The following is a 13,135-nucleotide window of genomic DNA, read 5'->3' on the forward strand; positions in this document are numbered from 1 at the left end:
GCTTACATGTGGTCCCTGGGCCTGCACTGGGCTAAAAACATGCCAGACTAGGGGATAAACCAAAGCACTTCTCCACACAGGATCTTCTAGCTGCAAGGAAGGTTGATATGCGGGAGGACATAAACAGAAAATGGGAAATGGCCACAAAGACAGAATGAGTGTCCAGTGATAAAACAATGTTTCTAAGAAACCTCTTCTGATTTTGAGCGTGACCAAAAGAAACAAATGTCATAAAATATGAGCATCTGTTATAAATCTCCAGCCCATCAGAGGAGGATTGACATGGTCATCAATAACAAGACCCAGCCAAGCTGGAATGACAGGCGCCATCTTCAGTATTGTTATTCATCCCAAACCTAGGACAGGGACAGTGTGCTCTATGCCATGAACGTCTATCTAGACTCTGAGCACAAGATGACTTACTGGTGATGTGAGAGCTCTCAGCACAGGTTAGCCTTGTACATATAAAAAGCTGATTAATATCAAACCAGAACTCTCTAAAGATGTGACCCCCATCTACCTTACTTTGGAGTATTGAAGGAACCCCATTGCCAGTGTGCATCTAAAAAACATAATTATGCATATGAGTATTTAGGCTGTACATACGTCTGTGTACTACGTGTGTACTTGATATGTACAGCAGAGGCCAGAAAAGGGTGCTACACCCTTGGAAGCTGTAGTTGCAGCCGTCTGTAAGCCACCATGTGGGTGCTAAGAGCTGAACTCAGGTCCTTTGGGGGAACAGCCAGTGCGCTTAATCACTGAGGCATCTCTCCAGTCCCAGACTTACTCTGTTCCTTAATGGCCAGGTGGAAGCTACTTCTAAGACATAGTGTTTCTTTGACACCATTACCCCAACCCTCTCCTGCTCATCCTTTCTCATGCCGTCATCTCATGCTCTGCAAGCAGTCCGTGTGGAGAGTCATCAACAGATGCTGTGCTTCTAAAGGATGGGTGATGCTTGCTACAGAACTCAGGGACTCTGCATTTTTCTGAATTTATATATCTCATTTTGTGCAGATTCCTCCTGATCCAGCACAAATAGATACATTTTTATTCCATGTCACAGGTCACACACTGTTGAAAACCCCCCAATGCAAAAAGTCTGCAGTCCCGCTGGCCTAACTCTGCTGGGGACCCTGGCAAGCTGCCTGTCCCTCCAGGACTTTATGTGATATTAAGAACAGTCAGCATTACTTAAGCTCTGACAACAGAGCTGGGTCTTCGATGAATTCTATAAACTGACTTCAGTACCTTGACTCCATTAGATCTGTGGTTATAAGGAATTAGGACATGAGGTTTCCAGGAAGCCAGTGAATAAAATATTATTTCTTTCTAGACTCATACCTTCTTCAGCTCAGATAAAACTGGAGCTAACAGCTACAAAACACTTTGATTTCTTATGTCAGCCTTCATGGCTCATTACAGTTGTGTGGGAGTTTTGACAATGGGGAATTTTTCTATATGCCTTGCTCCAAACTATAGAAGCTGATGTAACTTCAGTATTTGCTGAATATACACATATATACATATGCATATACATATGCATATACATATACATATATTCTCATTAAAGACCATGTAAAAGTCATATATATCTTGCTAACCTAAGTTATTCAAATTCAAATAAAATATTTTCTTATGAAGCACTGAGCAAACACAATTGCCCTCATGTGAATATGTCTGCTAGGAGTCAGTTCCACTTCAGAGTTGAAAGAATCTAAATCACTGTATGTGGAAAGTGGTAGCTCACAAGGAGATGGGTGATCTATGTAAAGAATTGCAGGCTCCTTGACATCCTTCTGTTTCTTCTTCCAGACCAAGGCTGGGATACAAACCTCCATTTAATACAAGGAGCTTTTTTGTGTGGAAGGGATGTTAATAGAGAAATTTATGTTTGTGTGTCACAAATAAAATACTGGTCTCTGAGGAAGAATGCTCCCTTGAAAGAGAATATGATGGTGAATACAGATGGGAATTATTCTCCAGAGCAAGGCCGCTATAGAGCATTGAGTCTTGTTTGTTCACCACATTTGGGGCCATACGTTATCCTCTCTATGGAGTCCCATTTACCAGTTAAACTGCATATTTCTCAAAACCATTGCATAGCGAAGACTTGTTTGATAAACAGGGATATTAGCATGGCAATGAAACATACAGAAATTATCACTTTGTTGACTTGGGGGACCAGTGTAGAATACCATTATGGTCCTCAACAAAGTAGATCCTAAAACTGAGACCATCCCAGAGGATATGTCACAACATTTAAAGCTGTTCAATTTGTGGACACAGATGGTACTTTCTCCTAAAGCAGTCCCAGACAATATGGATTGTCTGAGTGGGGTACAGGCATCAGAGATCTGAATGTGACAACAGCTGAGGCCGTTGTGGGAAGACCTTACAGACTCAGGAAGTGTCAGAGAGCCTCTGCCACAGCCATCCAGGTTCTTAGACAGCCACTGATATAGCCCTCATTTCAGATTGCTAGTCTGATGAATAGGGTGATGAGCCAGGCACAAGAGTTGTTAGAGTTCTTTGGGTTGTGGCAAGATGATATAAATGATGTTGACGGTAGTAAACCTCGTGAAAAGCCAGCTATCTCAGACATAAGGGCAGAGGCTAAAGGTCTCTAGGAATCTGACAGATAATGCTAAGAGTAGCCGATTCCCTCCATGCTGTCTGGCTGCAATGTATGGAAAAAAATCAAAAGTCGTGTTTAAAAACTGCATGATAAACACCTTAAGAATATTTTATACAAGGACAGATTTAGTGCTGCTGGGTTTGCTATTGGCCACAGTCTCTGTCATACCAGCTGCCCAGTGAACTAGGGAAGGTGGGGGTGGTTGGAAAAGTGAGCGGTTTCTAGGGCAAGGACAGGAAAAGAAAGTAGACACTGGGTGGGCGGGCTATGCAGGTCTGAGGTGTAACCCACAAACTGCAGAAGCTGATCCTATGGCTCTGGGGTGGGGCTGCCTGTCCTGCAGTTTGCACTGGGATGCTTTAAGCCTCAGGCATAGTTTTTCTCCCACAAAATAGGGAGTGGTTCTCCAGTGCTAATAAGGGTATCACTTGGACGCTTCAATATGGACTACAAATAAACCAGTTATTGGAGATCCAATGGCTTGCTTGTAATTCTGAGCTGTGCTTCTGCAAATACACCTTTCCTGAGGCTAACAGCATGTTCAGAAAGGCCGCTCAGCCTGTCAGTACTGTTACCATCTTACTTCATAAATTAATAAATAGGGATTTTGACATGGATTTGAACTGCTTGGCACCTTGAGCTGGGAGTCTCAGAGCTTCTCTGTGTAGCCTGATTAATAGTCCCTCCAAAAGCTGAACTGCTGAATTCCACAGGGAGGAGCTCGTTGCAGGCCTGTGACTTTGCCCTGTATGAATGTGCTCTCTAATAATATGTGCTTTTGAGAGGGATAATGTGTGCTTTGAGTGGGACATGGAAGGGTATATGTTGAAGCAAGCTGGCTGGATGAGGGTCACTCGGCAAGTCTGTGCAGGTGTACTTACCAATGCACAAAGGGGAAGGATAGTTCCAGCGACGTACGGTTCCTGGCATACAAGAAATGTGTGAGCGGCCCTGTTGAAAAGCAAACCATGAAGCTTGTTTGGTATTTCAGCAGAGTATTTAGGAATGAAATGTGTAGAAATATCTTACCTTCTTTGTCTCTTTAAAAACTGTGAATCAAACGCTTATAAATGAGTCTCATTTGGAAATATCAATTAGCACCGACAAGATCGTTTTTACTAAAAATATCTTGACCATCTAAAGAGGCGGGATTTTGGCTAATTCTTCACCATGACCAAGGAGGACAAACATAATAAGATAAAGTATGTCCCATTTTCCTAGCAGCAGCTATGTCACAGTGTTTGGCTTAAAAGGCAGGAGTGATTGGGGAAAAATGGTAGGAACTGAGAGGATGGCATGCAAGAATTTGCTGCCAGCCCATTTGGGGTTACTTTCTTGACTGTGAAGAAGCCACAAATTCATGCACACTCCAACCTTTGCAGTGTAACAGGTAATTTCGTATGTCCTGCCTGGTGAGAGGCAGCTTATTGTCTGTAGTGAAATCAGTCCTCCCAACCCAGGGTCTTGTGATCTTTGAAACAGAGCACTGCTCAAAACTTGGTCTTCTAAAGGCCAAACAGCAGTGGAGAGATTTCTGGGGATATATCATGCTGAACTCTCTCTAAACAGAAAGTTCTAGATCAGTGGTCCTCAACTTACGTAATGCCATGACCCTTTAATACAGTTCCTCATGTTATGGTGACTTCCAACCATAAAATTATTTTTGTTGCTATGTCATAATTGTAATTTTCTACTCTTATGAATCAAAATGTAACTATCTAATAAGCAGATGGTCATAGGGGACTCCTCTGAAAGGGTCATTCAACCTCAAAGAGTCGTGTCCCACAGGCTGAGAACCGCTGCTCTGGAAGTACTCTTCAGTGGTGTTCTGTTTTAATTTTTCCTTCCTGTGATCACCTCTGCCTCATCTCCTCATCATACATTTTTTTCTACCACCTAAAAGTGGCACTAAGGGGATTGAAGCAAAGCTATACACACCAAGGGCTTAGGAAGCATAAATTTATATGTATGGCCACCAAAGATAAGGGGGTTGACTCCCCGAGCTGATTATTCTGTCAAAAAACTAATTTATATTTTTATTCTTACTGGCATTTTAAAAATAATTCTAAGGAAAAAATAAGTTTGTTTCTTAGATTTGTTCACTAAATGTCAGCTAAGCTTTTGTCTTTACTGCAACGTTTAGGTTTGAGTCAAGGTTTTACTCTGTTGTTCCCTGCTAGCCTCAAACTCAAATCCCTCTGCCTGGGTCTCCAAAAGTGTTAGGATTAAATGCATGTGCCAACAAATCCAGTTGAAAATATATGTTTTTCAAGAAGAAAATCTGATGCCTAAGTGCATGTGTTTATATATCCTGTGGCCCATTAAGTTGCATTTAATAATTTTCTTCCTGAATTATGGTTAAGCATAAAGTACAAAAACCTTTAAAGATATTTATTGAAGACCTCCAGTAAAATGGTCATACATCACAAATCAGAGCATATTCTGCTATGGACAGTTCCATAAACAATTTGGATGAGTTATTTCAAACAAAATTTGTGTAATAGATCAAATACAAAATGGGATCCTGAAGACTTTATCTTCAAGGTTTTATCCTAAGGGGAATTTTTGAATTTTTATGTCTTAAAAGAACATGAAAGCACATCTATGTTGGCTGGGTCTTCAGCTATTCAGGATTTAATAGCATCCCATGGTGTTAGCACAATGTTGTATGACTATTAGTCTCACTCCGTGTCATATAGGAACTACATTAGAAACAGTGATTTGCAGGATGATGTATGTTCTATGTGTGCAAGGTAATTCATGTGTTAGTAAAGCCATGTTAGCAATGAAAGGTGCTGAGCATCCACTTCTGTTCTTGGGGATATTAACATCCCCCAAGCTCCAGGCTCAATGCTGTTCATAGTAAAGACAATGGCTTGGCTTACATTTGAAGAGCAAGGCTAAGAAGCCACCTGATAAGTCTTCAGTCTAGTGTGTCTAGGAAGAGTATCAATCCCACGTTACAGGAAATCTCTGTTTGAAAGAAAATTTCTTCTTCAAGGTCTTAAACTATCACTAAAAATGGAAGCTAACAGAAGCTACACAATCACTTCTTAAACACACACACACACACACACACACACACACACACACACACACCACAGATATCAGAAGAGGAGACAGTGCTGGACTATAGATTTCATGAGAGAAAAGCAGAATGTATTGATGAAGCCCCAGTCAGTTATAACAAAGGCCAATGGAAAAGACCAAACAAAAAGCAAATGGAAATGGACCAAGGTGCCTTTGCATGTGGAACTCATGACCTAGGACATGGGATTCTCTCTACTGTAATAAGTACAAGTACAATATTTGTCTTAAGAACCACCCTGAAAAGTCCCACTGTACCTGGCTAAGCATGCCTTTCTGTCACAGAGCTACAGAATTCTGTGGGGAAACTCAACTTCTACAAACCACTGTGTGTGAAGTCCATAAGGTTAATACCATGCCACAGAAGATCCAAGGGCTTTGAGCTATAGTGTGACCTTCATGAAAGTGATACATGTAATTACTTGTTTACATAACAATAGCATTTCTTTATAATCATAACATCTATATGCTCCATGTACTAAAACAGGTAGGAGAATTAATAAAGGTTTTCTCCAATCATAGAAGTCATAGATCATGTCACAGGGTCTGTGGGGACTGATGTGAAGTCTTAAGTCATGACCTAGCCTTCACTAGGTACTGTCCACTGGTTCTTGGTATAGTTCTTTACCCCATATATGTGGAGAGGCTCATTATGTACACTGTCCTTATTTCATTGTACATTATTTCACCTCTTCCTTGATTGTTACTCAATTGTTACTGTTCAATGAAGTTAGGTGCGGAGCATAGCTCAGAGATAGCATTTAAGAAGACATCAAATTCAATGCCATTATAAGCCTGTGAGAAATTGCTCTGAGATATAAATTTCATGAAGAATACAAACATAGGTAGGGTTAGCTATGGTTACTACTGTTTATAGCACATGGCTAAAGCAAGAAAGAGATAACAGAAACAGCATTCATCTTGCTGTTTGTCCATTTATAGTGCATGTATGGAGGCTTCTATGTAATTGTGTTCAACAACTGCAAAAACTTTTAGCAAAACTTATCTACAGAATTTCTTGAAAAGCCACTGAACGTTTCTTTGTGGGGGAATAACGAGGGTATCTAGTGGCAGCTTACTAAATGGAATCATGGAAAGTGCAAATGTGCCAAAGGACACTGCTCGGCAGCATATCCCATCACTAGGAGCCAAGTGGAGAGTTTATAGATACTGGGACCTTGGTCCTTGGTTTTTCTCTGAATGATTATGGAAAGAACACACAACTTTGAAAGAAAATAATTGTTAAAAAAATAAAATGGGGCAGTCTGCTGAGTTGCTTCAGCATGTAAAAGGTGATTCCTATGACAATGTTTTTACAATGTACATGGATTGCTCATTTACAGACCAAGGGGGACAAGGCAAGCTGACTGCATGAACATGACTTACAGCATGAACACTGGGTATGAACAACATAGACAGCCATGTTGAGCCTCACTCCCAGTCCCAGAAGGATGCTTACCTGCAAGGTGTACCCAGGCTCACACTGGAAGGACAGGACATCGTTTACCATGTATCGGTCTCCTATCTTGATGCCGTTGCTCGGGAGAGCAGGTTCCTGGCACGCAGCCAGGCCCACCGCTGGAAGGATACAAAGACAGATGCTGGGAATCAGAGAATGTCAGAAACACTTTTATTATCAGTAGCAGGACCTTTGCTTCCCATTGCTTCCTATGGAAGCAAACAAAAGTTTTCATGCTTCCTCTTACTGTTTCACCGAAAGGGTTTAAATAACATTAGATCAGAGTTGCAAGCTAATTCTTATGCAGTATTTCAATTCATTTCCATCATGGAAGGGATTCAGATTTTTCTTAGAAAAAAATTGTCAGTTCCACATTTAGTATAAAGAACCCAATTTTAATACTGATACAACCAAACAACTGTTTCCTGCTGCCGGAAAACCCTGGAATTGTGTTCTCTTATCTTTCTCATGCATTCTGAAAACTTTACAAGTCTGTCAATGTAGGAATTACTTTTGAGAAAAAACACATGAGAACAAATTCATTCTTCTCTTCCATGTTCTCATACCCAGCAACAAGAGTCTCATGGCTGGTCCAGTCTTATATTAACAGGACGAATATTTATATAAAATGTTGTATACTGGTCCTTTCCTTAGATTATAACCCACTTCATTGAAGGAACTCACAAATTGCAATAGAAATTTATTTTATACTATTGAACTTTAGACCAAAGTATCAGAGTAATTAACTCGAAGTATCCATATCATTCTGTAAAGAGAAAGTATTTAAGAATTATATTTTATGGAATAAAATGTCCTTTCTCTATTGACAAGATTTGAGTTTTATAAGGTGGGTACATTCTGATGATAGATCATGTGGGACATAAACAATGGTAACTGTGAACTTAATTAACATTCTATTTTTACACTCAAGATCTAGGTGAATATCAATGCTATCTTTCCTTCTTCCAGTGTTCCAAGAAAGAGAAGGCCTTCTCCAGGTGAGACTGGTGAGTCTTCATATAATGTTGCTCTCGCTCTGAAACTTAACATCAGTATATCATGCCACAGATAAAGAAGGCTTGGATGATGGGACACCAGTTATTTCAGAGGCAGATAGTCTTGGTCTGGAAGAGTCAGCCCACCACTGAGCGTTGCTAACAACTGACTGCCCTCCTGCAGAGCTACCCACACTGTGCCAGCTGTGCTGCATCATCCCTTAGGACTTGACATACACTAATACACAAGCAATAACAAAGCAAGGATGAACTTGAATGTCAGCAGCAATAGCAACAGTTGGCTGGCTTCACCCAGGGCTCACTCATATGGGCACTGGATCTGGTCCCCAAGCTCTAGACATGGAAGTTTTAGGAAGTGCAGATGCTATCAAAGGAGGTGCTGTATGTGCTTAGCATAACCACAGATATATACTTTCTATGCTGATCTCCAGGAGAGCCCTCAAGCTGGTGACCACTCACACACTTTAGTCTTTGGCTGACCTAGCTGCACAGGTAGGTAATGCAGCTTCTACAAGATGCTAGAGAGTTTTCTTTACTCTGTGAATCAGGAGCTGCAAGCCATGCATCCAAGACTATCCAGAGACTCTTCTCCTTATCCTGAGAGAAGGACAGAGTTGAAGTGCCATTCCTTCCTAGTGGGATTGCTCATCTGAGCCCCTGCTGCAGAGTTTTGGCTGATACATGAATTTGTTGACATGTTTCACATCATGAAATACAGCTATTGCATATGACAGAAGTGGCTATAAGTTAGGTCATAAATTTTTCCTAAGTTGACATAGATTTTTCCCTAAATAGCTGTTTCAAAGTATAAAACACAATTTGCATTAACCAGCAATATGTTGTATTTCTAACACAGATTTTCAACCCATTTGAGGTTTTTCATTGAAGATAAAACTACCAATCATAAAAGGAGCAATCACACTAGAGATCACAACTACATTTAGAACCTACACTCTAAAGATTAGCAAGACCATCATGGATGCACATAGCTTTATTTTTAAAATTTCACTCAAAAATATAATAAAATATCATAGGAAAATATATAATTAAGGATTGGAATACCAGGAGGTATAATTTATTATGATTTTGTACAGTACTATTTTAGAATAATTTATGTTTTCAAAAGTCAGGGCCAAGAACAAAGTTTTCAATAACACAGAATACTCAAAATGAAATAGGAAAATTTACTGTGATTAAATTGGTAAAGATATGAGATTAAAATGATAAGAAGTAATATTAAACTCCAATAGCTGAATTGCCTCCCTTTCTGCATGCTGTATAATGTTTTTCCTTTAAATATAATTTTATTATACATTGACTTATATGCAGTTATTATATATTATTTGGCTTTCACTTTCTCCTCCCTTAAATTGAATACTGAAATATAATTCATCCTCTGAAAATTATAGCATTGATATCTATCACCACAGGAAATAGACCTTTGTTTCTAATTAATATCAAAATGCAAAGACATCATTATTTCAGTAAAGGCAAGTTATGGTGAGACTGAGATATTCCACAGAGATCATGATACTTCTAGAAAGAAGCACTGCCATGCTTTTCCTACACCTTAGCATCCCTGTATATTTGTGTATATTAGAAACTAAGAATGCAAACTCTTAGTGTATGTAAGGATGATTTTCAGCTCTCTACTTTATCTGGTTATTTGTTTTAAAGATGTAACTGATAATCAAACTATGAAATAAAAGTGGTATGACAAGCATCAGGCAAGGTAGAGTTCAGCGATGAGTCTAAGCCAAATATGATCATATCAGTCTACATCAGGCTAGTAAGGATGCTCTTTACCTTGCACATTGAGATGGAAGAGTAATATTTGACTGGACTGCAGCTCAGGTTAAGCCTTGAGTGTCTTCATCCCAGGAGTGATGGAAAGCCATACAGCTATCTAAGTTACTCACATAGATATACTGATGTTAAAAAACTCCATGAACACAGAAAGGACAACCTACAGACTGGTTAAGCTTGACATGATGTTAGAACAAGCCTGTAAGCCCAGCACTCAGGATGAGGAAGAGGTACTGAATGTTTGAGCCCACCGGGGTGTATAAGGGTACTTGGTCTCAAAAACATATAAGTAATTAAATATTAATTATTTTTTAAATTGGATATTTTTAAACATAATAGGTTGACAGGAAAATTTCAATCAATGTTTTAGGGGCAGGAACATCTAGGAAGAAGAGACTAGAAAGTTATTTGGAAGATTTTTGGCAGAATGTTTATTCTTATCGAATGATGGCACACTTAAAACTGACATCATACATGATGATGGGGAACACCTGATGAGGAATTATATTTAAAGGTGGTTCATGAGCAGCCAGTTTCCTTGATCTCCTTGGATATAAGGTGAGGATTGTTCTCAAAAATCTGAAGGACATATGGCCATTTGTGTTGGAGTAGCTAACACGTTATAATGTTTCATAATTTATTATCCATGAATCTATTTTCTGTCCACTCCGATGTTAAGATGTGGACTTTTAAAATGCACTGATACGTAAAGTTTCAATTTGATTTAGAATGTAGAAAGGAACTTTTTTAATTCCCATGAATCTAGTCAGTAGAAGCAAAGACCATGAAACAAAGCTATTAAAAAGATAAGTGTTCTAATTTGACCAAAAGTAGAGTTTAATGGCTTGACCTACTACTGATCATAAAATGAATGCTGTGAGGCAGAGGCAAGCAGGTAGCCCATCAGGCCTTCGGAGTACACTGTGGTTGTTATGAGTACACTGCTACTGTTATGAGCATAATGATATGATATGCACATGGGGGGACATGAGGGACACCCATGAAAAGGTTGTTCTATACAAAATAAGTTGTGACCCACAGGTTGAGAATCACTGCTCTAGGCTACGTCAAATTGACATTTCAAGCTAATTAGGACATAAACACACACTTACGCATGCACACACCAATTCAATACATGGGTAGGTCACTATTACACTATGTGGACAGAAAAGGCTATCATTTAATTTTGAAAAGAAAAATAAAAGTTAACCAGGCTGTATTATAAACACAAATGTTCACTATTGGCAGTGTTTCAATATAGAGACTTGTAGTTTCATGAGGTTGTAACCAAAGTGCGTCCAGTAAGACCCAAATTGTGAGCATTTAATTTCGATGTTTTTCCATGACTGGTGATATAGGATAAGACAAAGCTTCTAGGTAAGCTGCAAATCTTCTAGTTGCTACAGATCAGGAGGGTGGGCAGCTGGTACTAGGTCAGAGGTATCGCATGCATTTTAGATTGATGATAGTTTCAGATGACAGATGCTTACGAGATATAGCACTTTTGTAAAGAATACAACATTTAGACTTAAAGAATTGTTCTGTATAATACAAGTAGATATGAATTCAAGTTTGTGAGTTTATTATAGGATTTTTTTGAGGCAGGTTCCATTGCTCTGTATACAAGCCTGGCCTAGAACTATCAATCCTTCTGGTTCAGCCTTTCAAATGCTGGGATGTCAGGTACATATCACCATACCTGTTGAAAATTTCTTTTCATAGAATCTATGTCAGCTTTGTGTATCTTAAAACAGAAGTTTTGCTGATAACCAATGATATCACTAAGTTAGGGTTTCTATTGCTGTAAAGAGACATCATGATCATGGCAACTGTTATAAAGAAAAACATTTAATTTGGACTGGCTTATATGTTTAGAGGTTTAGTGCATTTTTACCATGGTGAAAAGCATAGCACATGCAGGTAGGCATGATGCTTGAGGAGGAGCCAAGAGCTCTATCTACACTTAGACTCACAGGCAACAGGAAAGAGAGAGAGAGAGAGAGAGAGAGAGAGAGAGAGAGAGAGAGAGAGAGAGAGAGAGAGAGAGAGAAAATGATACTGGACCTCAAAGTCTATCCTGAGTGGTACATTATACTTCTTCAGTTAGGCTGTACCTACTCCAACAAGGCCACACCTCTTACTCCCTTTAAAGGAGACTACTAACTATGAGCCTATGTGGGCCATTTTCACTCAAACTACCACAATCTCATTAAATAAAAGTTGCATAAAGGTTGTGAACATGTGCTGGTAAATGGACCTAAAAAGAAGTCTGAACTTAGGAGAGTCTGAGTAGGTTCCACAGAGGAAGAGAAAGATGAGTAATATGATCACACAGACAGATGTAAGTATCACTCTGCACACCCAGACTCTTATAACACACTCTTTAAAAAAAAAAGCCAAATATCTAGAACAAAAAATATTTATAAACTCCATTATTAAAATAACATACATTAAGTAAAACTCTTGTTTTATTGATTGTCTTGAGTACTATGTCTTGAGTACATGTTTTCAGTATTGACACAAGTAACACATACCATTTTTATTTCTTCCACGTTTTAGATCTCAGGATTCTGAAAAGTCTAGGGATTGTGTTTCTAGTATCCATAAAAAAAAGTTGAGTAATCTATCTCCTTTGAAGTGGCACAGAGAATAGCAGCATATTAATGACAGACAGGACTGATGCACAGATCACAGACAGGCCTTTTCTCACCTTATTCAACCCTGGGTTTCCAAGGTTTCCTTGTTTTCAGGTCCCATAAGGATTTTGCACAGCACTTGGGAAGTACTCATTGGACAAATAACCTCATCTGTGGAACCATGGTTAGTGATGTATCCAGGTAAAGTGTGTCTACACCCAAAGCCAAGTGGCACTAGCAATGAGTCACCAAGCTCTGCAGCACAGTCCTACTTTAATGTTGAAGTTACAGTTGATGTCACATCAATATCCTCAATTTCAGACCAAGAACCTAGGGAGGCAAACTTGTCCTCCTCTTTCTTCTTCTCCCCTTGTTCCTTTTCTTCCACCTCCTTTTCTTTCTCTTTCTACTCTTTTATTTGTTTTCTATTGTCATGGGATGAATATCTGTCTGTCCATTTAAAGTTCACAGATTGATATTTTTAAATACC

General features: G+C 39.2%; 1 protein-coding gene across 2 annotated transcripts in view; it reads right to left on the bottom strand.

Moving 5' to 3' along the window:
- Positions 1 to 13,135, bottom strand: part of Csmd1 (CUB and Sushi multiple domains 1) — a 1,522,453-nt gene that overhangs the window by 129,097 nt on the left and 1,380,221 nt on the right. For both annotated transcript variants that reach the window (XM_076913874.1, XM_034520246.2), the window contains exons 38-39: positions 7,188 to 7,306; positions 3,523 to 3,592 (exon numbers count right to left, since the gene is read on the bottom strand). In XM_076913874.1, coding sequence (XP_076769989.1) covers positions 3,523 to 3,592; positions 7,188 to 7,306 — 189 coding nt within the window. The remainder of the gene's footprint in view (positions 1 to 3,522; positions 3,593 to 7,187; positions 7,307 to 13,135) is intronic.

Source organism: Arvicanthis niloticus, chromosome 16 (assembly GCF_011762505.2).
Source record: "Arvicanthis niloticus isolate mArvNil1 chromosome 16, mArvNil1.pat.X, whole genome shotgun sequence".
Lineage (NCBI taxonomy): Eukaryota > Metazoa > Chordata > Mammalia > Rodentia > Muridae > Arvicanthis > Arvicanthis niloticus.